Genomic DNA, 20,005 nt, shown 5'->3' on the forward strand with positions numbered 1-20,005 from the left:
GGCGTGATCTCGGCTCACTGCAACCTCCGCCTCCTGGGTTCAAGCAATTCTCTTGCCTCAGCCTCCTTAGTGGCAGAGATTATAGGCATGTGCCACAATACCCAGCTATTTTTTGTATTTTTAGTAGAGATAGGATTTCACTGTGTTGAACAGGCTGGTCTCAAACTCCTGACCTCAGGTGATCTGCCACCTAGGCTTCCTAGAGTGCTACCTGGCTCCAAGTAGATAAATCTTAAAGACAGTTGGCCGGCTGGGCAAAGTGGGCTCACACCTGTAATCACCCAAGTTCCAGAGTTCAATCAAGCTTGACAAACATGGCCGAACCCGTCTCTACTAAAAATACAAAACTTAGCCAGGCATAGTGACAGGCTCCTCCTGTAATCCCAGCTACTCAGGAGGCTGAGGCAGAGCCTGGGAGACAGAGGTTGCAGTGAGCCAAGATCGCACCATTGCACTCCAGGCTAGGTGACAGAGTGAGAGTCTGTCTCAGAAAAAAAAGACAGTTGGCCATACAAATCAAAAGCTCAAGGAAAGGTTAGGGTTAAAGACAGATTTGAGAGTGAAAATCATGGCTGTGGACAAGATCATCCCAAAAATGTACAGAATAAAAAGTGCAGTAGTCTAAGGATTAAAATCCTAGGGTAATTTAACATTTAAGGAGCAAACAAAGGAGGTGTTTGATTTTGTTCCTTCATTCTTCAGCATTTGTCTAAAAAACGTGTTATTAACAATACTTATAAAGGAATTACTACCATTCTTTACAAGCCTGCAGTCAATGCAACTCAATAATGTCTGCTGTAAATTCTTCAATTCTTTACAAGCCTGCAGTCAATGCAACTCAATAATGTCTGCTGTAAATTCTTCAACAACTATAAACGGATTATTTTTTTCTCTTTTAAAATTTCAAAATACAGGTTTTTTAAATGTTTAAGATGGTTTTCTTTCTTTTTTTTTTTTTTTGAGATGGAGTCTTGCTCTGCCGCCCAGGCTGAGGTGCAGTGGTGTGATCTTAACTCCGCCTCTGGGGTTTAAGCGAGTCTCCTGTCTCAGCCTCCTGAGTAGCTGGGATTACAGGCGCATGCCACCACGCCCGGCTAATTTTTGTATTTGTAGTAGAGACGGGGTTTCATCATGTTGGTCAGTCTGGTCTTGACCTCTTGACCTCATGATCTGCCCGCCTCGGCCTCCCTAAGTGCTGGGATTACAGGCATGAGCCACAGCGCCCGGACAAGATGATTTTTGTTAAAAGTTCATACTAGTTGAAAGCAAAATTTTAAATTCCTCAGTGATTAGTTTTTTAAAACGAATTTTATTTCCCTAGCAAGCAGACTCAAATAATAATGAAAAATAAAAAATAAAATATCATTTTATATTAGTAACAATGCAAATACGTATTGTTTTAAATATTTGTATTCAAAGGACAAAACCTAAGTCATAGAGGACACTCTCAATACATATCTGTAGTTAATAACAAAATGTAGGCTTAAAATATGTAAATAAATTTAATTTATAAAAAATCACATTTAAAATTAGCTCAACAAAAACCTAAAATAGCCATGTTGTAAATTCCCAAAGAGAGTTTTCTCTGGCTAATTTTATATTTTGTAAACCTTTCAGGAAAAAGATACCTCTTTTTAAAAAAATGAACAATGCTAACTAAAGCAAATACTACACAATTTCAGTACCTCACTGGTCAACCGTATTAGGAGAGCTGCAGCCTCTGAATATTTGCTTTGGCTTTTTAAAAGTTCAGCACTAAGCAACACACATCTTTCAGCCAACACCATATTCCTATAAAAAAAAGGACAAGAAGATAAAATCAGCACTATAGTAATACCTTAGCACATCAAAGTAAATTTGTTCAGCAAAAGATTCCAATTACAGTTTTAGAGGATAGTTGCAGGGAATTGGTTCCCCAGGACCCTCCAGGATACTAAAATCCAAGGTTTATCAAGTTCCTTATATAAAATTGTATAGTATTTGTATATAACCTATAGACATCCTCTCATATAATTTAAATCATCTCTAGATTATTTATAATAACTACTACAATGTAAATACTATGTAAATCGTTTTTATACTTTATTTTTTATTTGCATTTTTAATTTTTGTATTGTTGTTATTTATTGTTGGTTTTTTTTTCCCAAATATGTTTAATCTGCAATTGATTGAATCTTCAGGTGCAGAACCCACAAATACACAACTGACTGTAAAAAGAAAAACAAAAGTCTATGGAGCCGGAAGAGGTGGCTTACGCCTGTCATCCCAACACTTTGGAAGGCCTGGTAGGAGAATCGCTTGAACCTGGGAGGCGAAGGTTGCAGTGAGTGGAGATCACACCACTGAACTCCAGCCCAGGTGACAGTGTGAGACTACGTCTCAAAAGGAAAAAAACAACAAAATACATGGGCCAGGCATGGTAGCTCATGCCTGTAATCCCAGCACTTTGGGAGGCCGAAGGGGGCAGATCTCTTGAGGTCAGGAGTTCAAGACCAGCCTGGCCAACCCCATCTCTACTAAAAATACAAAATTTGTTGGGCATGGTGACACGTGCCTGTAATCTCAGCTACTCTGGAGGCTGAGGCAGGAGAATCAACTGAACCCAGGAGGCAGAGGTTGCAGTGAGCAGAGATCTCCCCATCGCACTCCAGCCCACTGACAATGCAAGACTCTGTCTCAAAAAAAAAAAAAAAAAAAAAAAAAAGCCAGGCATGGTGGCTCATGCCTGTAATCCCAACACTTTGGGAGGCCAAGGCGAACAGATCTCTTGAGGTCAGGAGTTCCAGACCAGCCTGGCCAATATGGTGAAACCTTTTCTCTACTAAAAATACAAAATAGCCAGGCAGGGTAGCTCCCGCCTATAATCCCAGCTAATCTGGAGACTGAGGCAGGAGAATCACTTGAACCCAGGAGGCAGAGGTTGTAGTCAGCCAAGATCATGCCACTGCACTCCAGCCTGGGAGACAGAGTAAGACTCTGTCTCAAAAATCAATCAATCAATCAAACAAACAAACATGATGGTAAAGTTTCCTCACAAAGATTTAGCTCAAACCTCCTTTCCAAATTTATCATCCAGTACCTTCCCTAGACAGAAACCTTCCAACCTAGCCAGGGCTTTATTCTCTTTAACCAATAACATACATCTAAAACATTATGCCTGCCAATCACAATTCCTGATATGTCTTCATGGTTCAAGTCCCCTAACCACCTTTCTTTCAAGGTCTATCCATCAAATATCCCATGAAATATCCCCTGACCACTGGGGACCAGTTCACAGTCTCCTTATAGGTGGTGAGTTCTAACTCTTATAGGATTCCAACAGAATTCACTATGAATACAGTATTATTTAACTATTTGTGTTTTGCCGATTTAACAAAGAAAATGCAAAATGACTAATTCCTAATGTGACAGCAGTTTAAAGTTAGAAATATCCCAATACAAATTGCTCTCAATGTAACATATAATCTCAACATTACGTAACACATTCCTAACCATCAACCCAAACAAAATTGAAAAGAAAAAGGTGTAATAAAACATTTATTATTGAAAAATCACCTCTTCCTCTGCAGAAGACCCAATTAAAAAAAAAAATCCCCTCAATTTGTCTCTGACTGTATTAGCTTGATTTGGGAGTTTAGGAATGGAAAGAAAAAAAAAAGAACAAACTGACCTCTAACTGGATACAATATAAATCTTACATAGTCACCTACTTGCAGATATCCCTATATGTCTGAATTGCTGTATCCATGTAATGAGCAGGGTATGGCCTAGGTGCTCCTGGTTGAAGAAAAGCGGACACTGCTGCCATTTCCTAAAATAAAAGACATAGTTTACATATTTCAAAAGAAGAAATAGTATTACAGTTTAGGTAGGAAGCCTAAAAGTTGGAATGAAATTTGCAGGGGTTTTGTTTTACTGGATACACATGTATAAACTTCATAGCCTAATGCAGACTTGACATTTACAGCCCATACATCAGAGAAGCTGCGTGATCTGACTCCGAAAAGTCTGAGTCAGAGAGGTCAAAAGAACACCTAGAATTCATGTAAGTTGTGAATAAGAGTCCTATAGAAACCTCCAAGTAGCACTGTCTTACTTGGCTCTTGTGAGGAAAGACTACAGTACCTTAAATTAAGACCTTTAAAACATATCCTTAAAGACTAGGGGATCCTTGGTCACCCTGTCTCAGAGAAATCATATAAATAACAGGCATTTCTTTATTGTATTTATATTACTCTCTTCTTACTTTCCAATTCCTGGACACCCTCTAATGACCACTGTTTTGGGATGCGTTTGTCCCGAAGGAACACGGAGAGTACAGAGGTCAAGAGAGATGCTTCCATTACAGGTAAAGTTAGATAAGGTCTAGCACTTAAACTCTAGGAATATGAAGAATGAATTCTGGTGTCCAGACAATTATGAAGGGCTCAGGCAAATATAAGAGCACCACTGGCGACATTGGGAGCAAAGACTGCCTCCTAAGATTTGTTTAAATCCTAGGGAGGTCTTTACTTTTGTCCAAATTCAGATTTGCCATGGAAATTCCAAAGAGAGCAGACATTTGGATTTGTCCTCATTTGGGCACCTACCTGAATGCTGTTTGTGGCAGCGTGAGTGGGTGCAGGTATATACAATGTGCTTAGTATGAATGAATGAAGGGTCAGGCCTAGTGGTTAGGTGTGTTGTCCCTTGCTTCTCCATTTTTTGTTCAGATTTTTAAATCTTCTGTTTTCTAGAGCTACTCATGTTTCCCCTTCCTGTTTGTCATTATAGTATTTGACAGTTATGTTTTCCCATCAAAAATATGCTCACTTGGCCAGGCCCACTGACACACACTTGTAATCCCAGCACTTTGCAAGGCCAAGGCAGACAGCTCACTGGAGGTCAGGAGTTCGAGACCAGCCTGGCCAACTGGTGAAACCTTGTCTCCAATAAAAATACAAAAAATTAGCCAGGTGTGGTGGCAGGGGACTGTAATCCCAGCTACTTGGGAGGCTGAGAAAGGAGAATTGCTTGAACCCAGGAAGCAGAAGTTACAGTGAGCCGAGACTGTGCCAAGGCACTCCAGCTTGGGTGACAGAGTGAGATTCGGTCTCAAAAATACAAACAACAACAACAACAAAATGCTGACCCTATGCTGGTCAGAGCAAGAGGTTATTCCTGTCAGGCAGCATCTTACCCACAGTGTTCTCCCAGATATTCTGCCTAACAGCTTTAAGTGGGAGGTTGAACAATTTATCTAAACTATCTATTTTTCCAAACTAGCTTGAGAGGTCTTTTCATTTATTTTTGCTCCATGGGTCTCTGAGATGTGACACAGTTATGGCTGTGGTATCATCTTTATAGAGACAGCACACGCTTGTAATCTCAGCTATTTTTGGGAGGCTGAGGCGCGAGAATTGCTTAAACCTGAGAGGCTGCAGTGAGCTGAGACTGAGTCACTGCACTCAAGCCTGGGCAACAGAGTGAGACTTGGTCTCAAATCAAAAAAAAAAAAAATTCCTTCAGCGCTAACAAAAAAGAAAAAAAATAAAAAAAAAAAGTCTAGAAGAATTCCTATTACTGGTTTTGCTTTAATATTTATTTTGCCTTTGTAGTTACTATGACTAAACATCTTCTACGGTTTTTTTTCAAAGCTATTGCAAATCATTCTTCTACAGTTTTCATCTAAAAAGGCATATAGTCTAGTCTATTCTACTACAACACATTTTTACCTCATCAATTAGCTAACATGTGAATGGTAAATAGGGAAATAATATCAGTACAAATTAAATTTTTATTTATTCATACACTTTTCTTAGGCAAGGGAATCAAAATAGCAGTATTATAAATTTATATTCTTCAGTAGAAAAGGAAAAAGCCCTAAGCACAGCTGCTGCATAGACAAGTACTCTATCAGCTGCTAAAAACTGAATGTCTGCACTTTGGTGCACACGGACTCTGTCTCCAGAGAAGTACACCACCAGTCTTGCACAGCTCTGAGCTCAGGGTAGGCTGTACTTTCTTCTATGATCACCTTCATGGCAGCTCCACTGGTTAGAAACTCGTCTCCACCCCAATCCCTATACAAAATTTATTTTTTACATTCTCTGAGGTATCCTCAGCCATCATCTTCCACCATTTAATGTTTTTGTTTGTGCTCTGGTTACAAAGATGAATAGGTTTCAAGAAGACTATCCCAGTCCAACTTTTCTCAGAAGCTTATTATTTTTAGGGTAGCTTTTAAAGGCTACAATGATTTTCAGGTGTACAAATATCATATAGGAGCAAATATGCCTTTGTTTTCCAGTGCTATATTATTTTATCTTAAATAGCTACTAATACTTCCAGTTGAATGGCTTAAATGTATTTATCAAACATTCTATTTGCAGGTACATTACATAAAATGTTATCATTACAACATACCTATGGTATTAATAACACGATTTGTGATTTCATATTAGCTTAAATTGGATGACTATAATGAGCAATCAGAGACTATTTAGCCAAGGAAAATTCACTTATGTTTTCAAACAAATAGCATATTATCCATTTCTGAGAAAGGTTTTTAAAAAGTGGGCTGGCTGTGGCTCATGCCTGTAATCCTAACAGTTTGGGAGGGAGGCTGAGACAGGTGGATTGCCAAAGGTCAGGAGTTCAAGACTAGCCTGGGAAAACATGGTGAAATCTTGTCTCTACTAAAAATAAAAAAAAAAAAATTAGCCAGGCATGGTGGGGTGTGCCTGTGTTCCCAGTTACTTAGGAGGCTTAGGCACGAGAACTGCTCAAACCCAGGAGGCAGAAGCTGCAGTGAGCCAAGAGTCTGTCTCACAAAAAAAATAAAAAAAAATAAAAGTGGGCTTATTACTATTTTCATTAAAAAATTTGAGAAATAGAAAATAATAGCAATATAATCTTGCTATTCTGGCTTCCATTTTTAAGTTACTAATTTTATATATTCACAGTATTAAAATTAATGCAAAACAAATGACAGTTATTAAACAAGTATCTGTCAACCTGTGAATATTTTCTAGTTAAAAAAAGTATCTACATAATTACCAATAAATTAGTTCCTTCACATTTTTTCTTCACTTCTGTCTATAAGCTTACATGTTTTTTGAAAGATTAAATAGAAAGTAACAGTGCTAATTTTACTCTTTTCTGAACACATAAAGCAGATTACACATATAACTTTCAAAAACATTATAAAGTTTTAGGCAACAAGTATGGAAAATGCTTCAGAAACACCTGGCTTTGTAATCAATTACAAAACTAACACAACCAACACTTATTGACACCTTATTATATATAAGGCAGTATGCTAAGTGCATGACTTATACCTTATCTGATCCTATACCATTAGGATTCATTAAGATGAGAGTGTCTCACACCAAAGTTCATGTTCTTGACTAATATGAAGTCATACATCAAGCAACTTAAAAATGTTTGTCAAGGTTTAAATATAACTTCTAAAAACAATTTTATATTTTGAATATAATAAAAAATGAAATTCAATTCTGAAAGCTGATGCAAAAGTTAGAAAGAACTAATCAAGCACGAAACCCTGATACATGACCATCTTTTAATGACCTAGTTTTTTGGGTTTTTGTTTTGTTTTGTTATTTTTTTTTTTTTTGAGATGGAGTTTCACTCTTGTTCCTCAGACTTGGGAGTGCAATGGCGCGATCTCGGCTCACTGCAACCTCTGCCTCCCAGGTTCAAGAGATTCTCCTGCCTCAGCCTCCCAAGTAGCTGGGATTACAGGCATGTGCCAGCACACCCCGCTAATTTTTTGTATTTTTAGTAGAGATGGGGTTTCGCCATATTGGCCAGGTTGGTCTGGAACTCCTGATCTCAGATGATCCACCCACCTCGGACTCCCAAAGTGTTGGGATTCAGGAGTGAGCCACCGAGACCAGCTGGGCTTTATTTTTAAGAAATAAGTTTCTTCAATTTATTTTTAAAGATGTAATCTTATTATTTTGCTCAGGCTGGTCTCAAACTCTTGGGCTCAAGCAATCCTACTGCCTCAGCCTCTCAAGTAGCTGGGTCTACAGGCATGTGCCAGTATCCCACCTAATGAACTAATTTAAGGGAAATCCATCAACTCAGCATTAAGAAATTCACAATCTATAAAGCACTATATGCTCTTTGAGTACAATTTTATCCCTAAGGATTCTGTTTGCCACCAAGAGAAATTTCTAAATCATTTATGGTACCAGAATTAAGGAATTATAATACCACAGAATACCAACCAAGGCACCAGCTGCATAAAGCATTGCTTGATCATTAAGAAAATCTTTCTTTGCAGTATGATAGCAATTGTATGCCAAATCATAATGCTGCACCAAAAAACACAAGTCAGCCATTTTCCTGATTTGAAGTTCTGGTGCTTCTGGTGGATACCTGTAAATACAAAAGAAAATAATTTACAATGTATTACTAAACCATTAAAATTATGAAATATATTAACAAGCTGCGTGTTCTTCCAGAATATGAGGAAACTAATGCTGTTTTAAAGAAATTCTACCTCCAACAAGAGTGTCAGTTCTCAAAAATATCTGGAAACATAAAGTTCCTTGTTTTATTATTTATAGCCCTGAGAATGTCTCAACGGCAGGCAAACATTTTCTCCATGGTAAATAATGAAGTAAATGGTTAATTCCGAGTGACTCACTTATATATAAAACCAGGAGAAAGACTAAAATCCAAAATGGATTAATTATATTTTTCCTTAAAATGATTTTTTGCACAGCTGGGCACAGTGGCTCACGCCTGTAATCCCAGCACTTTGGAAGGCCGAGGTGGGTAGATCACGAGGTTAAGAGATCGAGACCACCCTGGTGAACATGGTGAAACCCCGTCTCTACTAAAAATACAAAAAATTAGCTGGGCACGATGGCACGTGCCTGTAATCCCAGTTACTCAGGAGGCTGAGGCGGGAGAATTGCCTGAACCCAGGAGGCGGAGGTTGTGGTGAGCCAAGATCGCACCATTGCACTCCAGCCTGGGTAACAAGAGCAAAACTCCATCTCAAAAAAAAAAAAAAAAAGATTTTTTTGTGTAAAGCAAAATTTAATAAATGTGTGCCTTGTCTTAGAATTGTCAGGCCATTACATTTTACATTTTAGGTACAGAATAGTTACTAACGAATACCTAGTCTAACTTCATCATTTTACAAATAAGGAAACAGACCCAAAGTAAAGTGACTTTCCCATTTATTTTTAGATGTCCAATTACTTACAGTTTTTGAAAAATTAATATAATTTACTTAGAGTCACTCTTCATATCTACCTGAATTTTCACCAGTACAAAACTAAGAAATTAAAGAGACAGTTATCTTCTGCAGGATATCATACAAACACTAGTCAGAGTTAAACAGAGGAGAAACAAAAATGGTAACACTTTACTCACAGCAAGCCAGATGTATTTTTCAGCTCATTAATGCTCTTTTCTGGAACTTTACTGCCACTAAACCATTTTTTAGTTGCAGAAAATAGAGATCGACTCAAACCTTTTCTTGATATTAGCTTTAAAAAAAGAGATTAAACATGTTGACAAATATAAAGAATTTTATATTTTTCTTTTACACACACACAAAAATTTTTAACTAAAAAGCTTTACTAATCAGCAAACATTCATTTTATTAAAACTGAATTATGGTATTGCTCTTGTCAGTAAAAAAAAAAAAAAAAACAAAAACAAAAAAAGGAAAAAGAAAACTGATTAAAAAAAAACTGTCTACTATGCTGGCAAAATCCTAGTGAAAATGAATAAACCTCTTCTAGAGTTGAACAGAATTTCATCCCTAATAGTAATTTTGGGAAGTCTTCATATTGGCCTATCTTAAAAAGAAAACAAAACAAAACCTCAAATATGTTTAATAATTCTTAAATTTACTATTTACTTAAATTTTAAAAATGCTAATCCAAAAAATTAAACCTTACCTGATCATTTAATTGTCTAATTGTTTTCTCTATATGTGGCAAAAGGCCTCGAAATGTGAACTCTTGTATAAACTGTCGAATTCTATCATGATCAGTAAGTGTCAAACATGCACCATGAATTATTCCAGTATTTCCTTTCTTTGTTTCATGTAACGATGAGACAGATCTTACATGATCTGGGCCATCAACACTGTTAGAAGGGTCACTGGATTGGTCCAATTGAAGCGGGTGAGCTCTGAAGTTATTTGGTAAGCCATCTACTACTGAAAAAGAGATCTTTCTTTTACTCTAAGAATGCAACAGAAAATTGTGATAATACTATCATACTGCTAAAGGAAAAAAAGCAGAATGTTAAAACCCCTTATCTTTCTGTAAACGTAAATGTCTAAAATACAAAACAGTAACATCCCCCAGCCTCAAAATTAAAGGGCTTGAGTTAATATTTGTTTTGGTACACGTATTAGAAATTTGAAAATTCATATAAACCAGGAAATGAAAAAAAAATGCTTTAAGTAATATAATGAATGACTTTTAAACAGCACAACTAAGCCATAAGAAAAAAATAAGATTTTAGTTATCATTACAAAAACTATAATTTAAAATCAGAAATAAGGCTCTCGAAATCATGTAAATTTTTAAATAATTAATGCTGTGCATCACATCTTCCCTTACTTTCTACAAAATATTTTAAAAGAAATCTCATACATTACTCACATAAAACAAATTTTTAAGTGTCAAAAACAATCAAACTCAAGTAGCTCAATAAAATTTTCAGAAGAAAAACTAACATGGGTCGGGAACAGTGGCTCAAGCCTGTAATCCCAGCATTTTTGGAGGCTGAGATAGGCAGACCAAGAGGTCAGAAGTTCAAGACCAGCCTGACCAACATGGTGAAACCCCATCTCTACTAAAAATACAAAAATTACCCGGGTGTGGTGGCATGCACTTGTAATCCCAGCTACACAGGATGCTGAGGCAGGAAAATCACTTGAACCTGGGAGGCAGAAATTGGAGGTTGCAGTGAGCTGAGATCATACCACTGCACTCCAGCCTGGGCAACAGAGCAAGACTCCATCTCAAAAAAAGAAAAGATGCACATAGATTTTGCAAGAAAAAGAAAAACTAGCCTGCCTATTATCTTTCTGTATTATGAAAATTTCCCCCATTTTTTTAATCCATAAAGGTTAGCATGCTGACGACAGTGGATATTTTCAATCGAAAGAGAAACTTAGAGAAAATATATCAAGACCTTTGACTTCGTTATCTAATCCATCCAATGAAAGCAAGTTATTATCACAATTCTTATTTGAAGTTATAGGACAAGGGCCATCTTCATATGATTCCTATCAAAATAAAATTTTAAAAGCATTAGCAGTTATATTTCAATATATTTAAGATACTATCAAATCCATCAACAACTGATTACTCTACTAACTGTTGGCCTCATTTATTTGCTACAGTGAGTACTTTCTAGTCCTCTAAATTCATAACTTCTTCCATGGATCTTATTCTCTCACTCCAGTTCACACCTACTATATTCTTTTTCTTTTCTTTTCTTTTTTTTTTCAGTTTTGTCTAATAAAGCACACACCTACTATATTCTTAAATCCCCTTTCACACTCTACTATCCTAATTCTTGTTAATTCAAATTATTTCAGGATATCTACTTGCAAGTGATATGTGTATCTACACACACATATATATGTATATACATGAATGTTCACATAAGCACATACATATGCTTATGTATCTTAAGTAATAATGGCAAGAGAGATGGACTACTAGAGTCAGATGGGGAAAGAAAAGAGGGATGGTATGAAGTTTCTTGGGTCACAGTCACAGTGTAAGCAGGGTGGAGTGAATTCTGAATATACTAAACTGTTTTAGAAAAACACCTAATGCAATGTTTACTTGTGCAAAGGAACTGGTTTCTCAGTTAACAACAACAAAAACTTAAACTAAAAATACCCAGACTACGCTACAAGACCAGTAAATACGACGTATTATTCTGAGTGTCATGCTTTGAGGGAAATACATAAACTAGAACTTAAGAAGAAAATGACCAGGACAAGAAAATTCGAAGCCACTCCTTGAGAAAGAGTTGTAGAAACCAGGCATATTTAGACTGGAAGAATATAAAGACAACATGAGAATTATCCTTCTACATTTTGAAAGTTTTCTTAATGGAAAACTGACATAGTCACCCCAAAAGGATCAAGCATACAAGCAAAGGTCGAAAATTTTTTATTGATCCTCAAGCAAAATAAGAGAATTTTTGGGTGATCAGACATGCAATGGGTCGCTTAATAAGAATATAGTGAGTGCTGTCAATAAATAGATGCAGTCATTCGTAAGTTTAAAGGAAATTAAACCATGATCTAAATAAGCATAAAATTAAGCATCATCAGGCATTGGATGTAAAAATCTCTAAACTATTCTCCAACCTTGAACTTCTAAGATTCTAAGGCATAGATTTCTGATATTTCTGCCTTCTGTTAAAAGTTCTCACATGGGACAATCTGCTTCATCTTCCGCTTCACAACCTTAAGTAACTAAACTCTAAAGTAAATTTTTTCAATACGGTTCTTATTCTTAGAATGGCCCTAAAATAAAGTTCCTTCATATCCAGTTGGTACTTCTTTGCTTAGAGACTTTTACCCAGCATTACCTTAGAGAATATCAGTAATCACCTCAATATTAAAGCCATTAAAATCCCAGGATAGCACTACATCTAAATATTCAATTTCTGAGCCAAAAATAAAGCAAACAGCGTAAACAATACTTATATTACAAGATTGAAAATTACATAAGCTTTATAACTGATATTTTTTAAATGTCACAAAAAGTATGTAATGTAGTTTAACTGAACAAATATATTGTCCATTTACTTAAGAATTTCTGGGCCCGGCACAGTGGTTCACGCCTGTAATCCCACCACTATGAGAGGCCGAGGCGGGTGGATCAAGAGGTCAGGAGTTCGAGACCAGCCTGACCAACATGGTGAAACCCCGTCTATACTAAAATACAAAAAACTTAGCATGGCGTGGCAGCGGGTGCCTGTAATTCCAGCTACTGGGGTGGCTGAGGCAGGAGAATCACTCGAACCCAGGAGGCAGAGGTTGCAGTGAGCCGAGACTGTGCCACTGTACTCCAGCCTGAATGACAAGAGTGAGACTCCGTCTCAAAATAAACAAACAAACAAACAAATAAATAAATAATTTCTGGGCCAGGCACGGTGCACTTTGGAAGGCCAAGGCGGGTGGATCACTGGAGGTCAGGAGTTCAAGACCAGCCTGGCCAACATGGTGAAACCCCGTCTACTAAAAATACAAAAATTAGCCAGGCATGGTGGTGGATGCCTGTAATCCCAGCTACTCGAGAGGCCAAGGCAGGAGAATCACTTGAATCCAGGAGGCAGAGGTTGCAGTGAGCCAAGACTGCACCACTGCACTCCAACCTGGGCAACAGAGCAAGACTCTGTCTCAAAGAAATAAATAAATAAAAAGAAAAAGAATTTCTGGCCAGGTGTGGTGCACTTTGGGAGGCTGAGGCAGGGGGATCAATTGAGGTCAGAAGTTTGAGACTAATCTGGCCAACATGGTGAAACCCTATCTCTACTAAATATACAAAAATAAGCCAGGCATGGTGGCAGGCACCTGTAATCCCAGCCACTCAGGAATCTGAGGCAGGAGAATCGCTTGAAACTGGGAGGCAGAGGTTGCAGTGAGCCAAGATTGTACCACTGCACTCGAACCTCGGTGACAGAGGGAGACTCGGTCTCAAAAAAAATAATTTTTTTTTTAGGCTGGCAGGGTGGCTAACACTTGTAATCACAGCACTTGGGAGGCAAAGGCCTGGGTGACAGAGTTAGACCTTATTTAAAAAAAAAAATCTTCTAAACAAAAAGTGACTATTATCTGAACTAAGCCTAGCAACTTGACATTTGACTACTACCAAGTGGCATACTACTGTATCTCAAAAGTTTGACAAAACATCAAACACCCATCAGTTTAGGCCAACAGGACGATTAATCCTATTCTAGAACTCACAGTTAAGAAAGAAGTAAGTACGAAAGAGTAACTCCTGAGAATACAGAAAGAAGGGAAATCAAGGGAAATGCCCACCCACCTAAAAAGTAGGAGCTCCCAAAGGTGGTTATAAAAGCATTCTGAAAAGGTAGGAGGGAGGCTGGGCACGATTATAGGCTCATGCCTATAATCCTACCATTTTGGGAGGCCAAGGCAGGTGGACCAACTGAGGTCAAGAGTTTGAGACCAGCCTGACCAATATGGTGAAACCCTGTCTCTACTAAAAATACAAAAATTAGCCAAGTGTGACAGTGTGGTACTTGGAAGGCTGAGACAGGACAACTGCTTGAACCCAGGAGGCGGAGGTTTCAGTGAGCCAAGGTAGTGCCACTGCACCACAGCCTGGGCGACAGAGCAAGACTTCATCTCCAAAAAAACTTAGCCAGGCATGCTGGTGGGTAGTGGGCGCCTGTAATCCCAGTTACTAGGAAGCTGAGACAGAAGAATCAGTTGAACCCAGGAGGCAGAGGCTGCAGTGAGCTGAGACTGTGCCACTGCACTTCAGCCTTGCTGACAGAGTGAGACTCTATTTTAAAAAATAAAATAAATAAAATAAAATGTAGGGGTCAACCCCAGAGTATGTAGATAATAAAGAACTGACTGTAGGCATTCATAATGAATTAAATGGACAAGTCAGAAACTCTATTCTGCACCTGTCTAGCCTATATAATTCAATTCTTAACACGTAATTCAATTAAAAAAAAAAAATCAGGCCAGGTACAGTGGTTCACACCTATAATCTCAACACTTTGGGAAGTCAAGGCAGCCAAATCACTTGAGGTCAGGAGTTGGAGACCAGCCTGGCCAATATGGTGAAACCCCACCTCTACTAAAAATACAAAAATTAGCCAGGCATGGTGGCACATGCCTGTAATCCCATCTACTTGGGAGGCTGAGACAGGAGAATCGCTTTAATCTGGGAAGCTGAGGTTGCAGTGAGCCAAGATTGCACCACTGCACTCCAGCCTGGGCAACAGAGCAAGACTCTGACTCAAAAAAAAAAAAAAAAAGCCAAGAACAATTCACCCTGATATTACACACCTGAAAAGAGTATACATAAAGGGTTACTGCAATTGGTTAAAAACAGCTTTTAAACCACTGATCTAAGAGCCCACCCCTGATAGATCAAAACTGACCAGATTCTACACAATTAACATTAATAGTTATACTAGTTAAACCAAAACATAAAAACTGAAATATAACTTCCGTGGTTTGCTTCATTTTATTTTTTACATATACCTGGTTTTGAATACTATTTTTCTGGAGATACTGACTCCAAGGATCTGGTATCTGTTCATCTGATGCTCGATTAGATGTTCGAGAATTAATTTTAAGTAAATAGCAACCCTGAGTTCCATATTTCTGTTTCATTTCTTCATAAATTGATTCAGCTCTAAAATAAAAAACAGAAAAAAATATGGAGTAAAAAAGGAGCAGGTTTTAGGCAATAATAGATACTAAAGTAGTACAAAAATAACACTAAAGTAATCCCCAAAAATGGCAGAACAGAAAATTAGGATAGAATAACCTAAAAGTTAATACAAAAATCGTAATCCCAACTGAAATTCAGCTAGCTCAGATACCACCTTAAAGCAGAGATACCAGTGTGTTCCGTGGAATAAAATTCTGCAAGATACTCCTCTGCGTTATTCAGAGAGAGGGCTCTAGTGGTCAGTCTACATTGTGGGGGGACCATAGTAAATAAAACAAGTGTTTTAACCTGGTGTGGTAGCTCACACCTGTAATCCCAGCACTTTGGAAGGCTGAGGTGGGAAGATCTCTTGAAGTCAGGAGTTAGAGACAATCCTAGGCAACACAGGGAAACCCAATCTCTACCAAAAATAAAATTAACCTGGCATGGTGGCACACACCTATGGTCCCAGCTGCCCAGGAGGCTGAGGTGGGAGGACTGCTTGAGTCAAGGAGGTCAAGGCTGCAGTAAGCCATGATTGCACACTGCACTCTAGCCTAGGCAACAGATTGAGACCCCCATCTCAAAAAAAAAAAAGGAGAAAAAAACAAGGAAAAAAAACCCTGGAAAATCTTAAAGCACATTCAAATGCACATGCTAATACTATGTAAGCAACAAGCTTAGCCAAAAACAAAAACATATTATGCATTAAAAAATTATGGCTGGAAAAGTAAAATAGTTACAGAAAATCTGTATGAACACAGATGAAAATACATGGGTAGGTATACACATACTCAAGGATAATAAAGCAAACTCCTGGTCATGTTACTAATGATACTGCTAAACCTAAGAACCACTAATTTAATACTTGAATTAATACCTAAATATCCTAGTTACAACCATTCAATATGGAAGATACACTCCAAATTCAATTGACAGAAACTAATTCTATAGTCATTTCACATTTTTTCTATTAATATGGTACACTTTATCCAATGAACTACAGACATTTCAAAATACCCTAAAGATTAGTAATCTTCAGAGGAATCATTTGCTTCTACAGAAGAAAATTTAATAAAAAGATGGTGGTCCATGCTCAGAACAAGGGCAGGTAATGATTATTAAACTGTATTTCTTCAGTGGCACTGAGGCATCAGAATAGTTTGAGACAAAACATTAATTTGCTCCACACCTTGAACCAAAAGCAAAAATAAGCTCCAAAGCCATACAAGTAAAATTACTGTGTTTATCTTATTTTGCAAGAATTTACTTTATTTTTAAAGACAATCTATTCACATATTCTAAATATAAAAGAACTACTGCAAACAACAAATGATGAATATTAAAGGGAACATAAAAAATTAACCGTTTGAATGTTTTTAAGTCTATGAAAAATATCAAGGCTACAAATATAAAGTAACAAATATTAAGTCACAAGAGAATAGACAGTGAAAAAAAAGTACCTATAAGAAAGACAGGCAGTGAAAACTGAGAGGAAAACTAAGAAGCAGAAAAGAACAGAGAATGAGAAATAATTTTATATAAAACCAGAAATAACAGCTAAGACCAAGTGTTTCTGTGTAGACTATATAATTATACATTAAAAAGAAAGTTTGGGTAAGCATATGAAATCTAACATAATGCCAGGCACAGTGGCTCACACCTGTAATTCTACCACTTTGGGAGGCCAAGGCAGACGGATCACCTGAGGTCAGGAGTTCGAGAGCAGCCTGGCCAACGTGGTGAAATTCCACCTCTACTAAAAATATAAAACTTAGAAAAATTTAAAAAATAATAAAAAAAATTACCCAAGCATGGTGGTGTGTGCATGTAATCCCAGCTATCTGGAAAGCTGAGGCAGGACAATTGCTAGAACTAGGGAGGCAGAGGCTGCAGTGAACTAAGATTGCACCACTGCACTCTAGCCTGGGTGACAGAGCTAAATTTCAGCTAAAAAAAAAAAAAAAAAAAAAGCTGGGTGCAGTAGCTCACCTGTAATCCCAGAACTTTGGAAAGCTGAGGTGGGCGGATCATGTGTGGTCAGGAGATTGAGACCAACCTGGCCAACATGGTGAAACCCATCTCTACTAAAATATAAGAAATTAGCTAGGCATGGTAGTGCACGCCTGTAGTACCAGCTACTGAGGAGGCTGAGGTGGGGAATCGCTTGAACCCAGGAGGTGGAGATTACAGTGAGCCAAGATCATGCCACTGCACTCCGTCTCAAAAGAAAAAAAAAATCTAACATAAAATAACGTGGCTGTTGAAAATAATGCCAGAATAAAACATAAACTGAAATGTTTTATTAATAATAAAGTTCACATTAAACTTTTACATTCTTGTATCAAAAATAAATCCAAAACATACACAAGCTATCTCCAAATTAATGTTAAATCATTTAACCAGGAAAATTTAGAATTAAAAAAAAAAAACTTACCTCTGTTCATCTCCTGAACTTACATCATGTAAAAGTACATAATATTTAAGTGTATTTGGTATAAACCACTTGGGGTAAGAATAATCACTGTTGTGCTGAATTCGATGTTGTTCTTGTGACAACTTTGAAAACTGTTCCACAGGTTCAGCTTCACTAGATGACGCTACCAACATACCTTGCAAACCATATTATTAAGGTAATTATCGCTTATTACTTAATGATAAATATTGTCCTAAGAGATTAACTTTAAAGAGATTAACTTTAGAGAAATACTTTACATATCGTCCTATGAGATTAACTTTAAAGAGATACTTTTTTTTTTTTTTTTTTTTTTTTTTCAGACTAAGTCTCCCTCTGTAGCCTAGGCTGGAATGCAGTGGCGTGATCTCGGCTCACCGCAGCCACCACCTTCCGGGTTCAAGCAATTCTCTTGCCTCAGCCTCCAGAATAGCTGGGATTACAGGTATGCGCCACTGCACCTGGCTAATTTTTTGCATTTTTAGTAGAGACTGGGTTTCACCATGTTGGCCAGGCTGGTATTGAACTCCTGACCTCAGATAATTTGCCCTCCTTGGCCTCCCAAAGTGCTAGGATTACAGGCATGAGCCACCTCACCTGGTGGTATTTTCTCAGCTAAAAAAAAAAAAAACCACAATTTCATAGATTTTCACTGCAAGCACAAAATAATTTCTCCAATACTTCAAATAATTCCACACTCCAGATAATTCTACAGATTTTTTTGTTGACAGTTTTTTAGGCCATTAACATGTAAGAAAACCCATAAAAATAAAAATGGACAACTATACAACTTCAACAGAATGAATTCTGCTGAATCTTGCTCCTGCCCATTCTATCTCACTGCAGTTACAAACTCCATCCTACCTCTTACTTTTGTTGGTAACCTCATTAAAAAAACTAAGGCACAATCATCAAAAAAGAATATCCATTAAAAAATTACTAAAAATACTCAATTTTTCTTTTGAGACGGAGTTTTGCTCTTGTTGCCCAGGCTGAAGTGCAATGGCACGATCTTCACTCACCACAACCTCCGCCTCCTGTTCAAGTGATTCTCCTGCCTCAGCCTCCCGAGTAGCTGGGATTACAGGCGCCTGCCACCACGCCCGGCTAAATTTTTCATATTTTTAGTAGACGCAGGGTTTTACCATGTTGGTCAGGCTGGTCTCGAACTCCTGACCACATGATCCTCCTGCCTCAGCCTCCCAAAGTGCTGGGATTACAGGCGTGAGCCACCACGTCCAGCTTGTAAAATTATTTTTAATGTGTCTTAGGATAAGCAGTCAATTCTGAGGCAATCAACAAAAGCAGTTAACTTTGTTTACATTTTCTTTCTAAAATGACTAAAAAACTTATTAAGCATGAAATAATCAAGCTAGGGGCCAAAGAAAAATAAGTAAGCTCTCTGTAGTCTTATTTTATAACCAAAAACTAAATTGGTTAAAAAACTGTTAAAGCAGTCCTCCAACTAGGAGACCATTTAACAAAATAATAACTAAGACTCCATGCATCATCAATCAGTAAAAAATAATTTCTCTATTCTCCATGCCCTTAACAATTTTGCCTTCATTAACTATTTCTGAGATTAATAATTTCCATAATATTTGATTTTAGGAGAACATAAATGTCAAAGGATACATGCTAAATAGTGGTTCAGAAATTCATGATCCGATGCTGGCATCGACTGAAGAAAGGTTTCTCTATAAGACTCAAACCATGGAGTAGTGGCTAAAATTAACAATATACAAAACAGTTAAAATTCCTCAATAGCATCAGTTTACAACAGACAAAATTTCAAGTCTATACTCCTAAAAGGTATAAAAAATAATTTCTAACAGCAAAGAAGCATTTTTCACCTGGGCTTTCAGATGTACGTGTGCGTATATATAAACTGTGTATAGGGCATGGTATGGTGGCTCACGCCTGTAATCCTAGTACTTTGGAACACAGAGACAGATGGATCACCTGAGGTCAGGAGTTCGAGATCAGCCTGGCCAACATAGCGAAACCCCGTCTCTACTAAACCAAAATTAGCCAGGTGTGGTGGCAGGCGCCTGTAATCCCAGCTACTTGGGAGGCTGAGGCAGCAGAATTGCTTCAACCCAGGAGGTGGAGGTTGCAGTGAGCC

At 37.6% G+C, this 20,005-nt stretch overlaps 1 protein-coding gene across 31 annotated transcripts in view; it reads right to left on the reverse strand.

The window, feature by feature from the left end:
• The window catches only part of TRAPPC8 (trafficking protein particle complex subunit 8), a 115,361-nt gene that overhangs the window by 71,024 nt on the left and 24,332 nt on the right, over positions 1 to 20,005 (reverse strand). For 15 of the 31 annotated variants that reach the window (XM_078347941.1, XM_078347938.1, XM_078347937.1 and 12 more), the window contains 9 exons: positions 19,516 to 19,605; positions 17,863 to 18,037; positions 15,254 to 15,407; positions 11,176 to 11,269; positions 9,927 to 10,189; positions 9,394 to 9,509; positions 8,235 to 8,385; positions 3,711 to 3,811; positions 1,686 to 1,791 (listed from right to left, as the gene is read on the reverse strand). In XM_078347941.1, the coding sequence (XP_078204067.1) occupies positions 1,686 to 1,791; positions 3,711 to 3,811; positions 8,235 to 8,385; positions 9,394 to 9,509; positions 9,927 to 10,189; positions 11,176 to 11,269; positions 15,254 to 15,407; positions 17,863 to 18,037; positions 19,516 to 19,605 (1,250 nt within the window). The remainder of the gene's footprint in view (positions 1 to 1,685; positions 1,792 to 3,710; positions 3,812 to 8,234; positions 8,386 to 9,393; positions 9,510 to 9,926; positions 10,190 to 11,175; positions 11,270 to 15,253; positions 15,408 to 17,862; positions 18,038 to 19,515; positions 19,606 to 20,005) is intronic. The other 16 variants (XM_078347942.1, XM_078347940.1, XM_078347939.1 and 13 more) reach the window with 3 other exon arrangements.

The sequence above is a fragment of the Callithrix jacchus genome, chromosome 13, assembly GCF_049354715.1.
Source record: "Callithrix jacchus isolate 240 chromosome 13, calJac240_pri, whole genome shotgun sequence".
Classification (NCBI taxonomy): domain Eukaryota; kingdom Metazoa; phylum Chordata; class Mammalia; order Primates; family Cebidae; genus Callithrix; species Callithrix jacchus.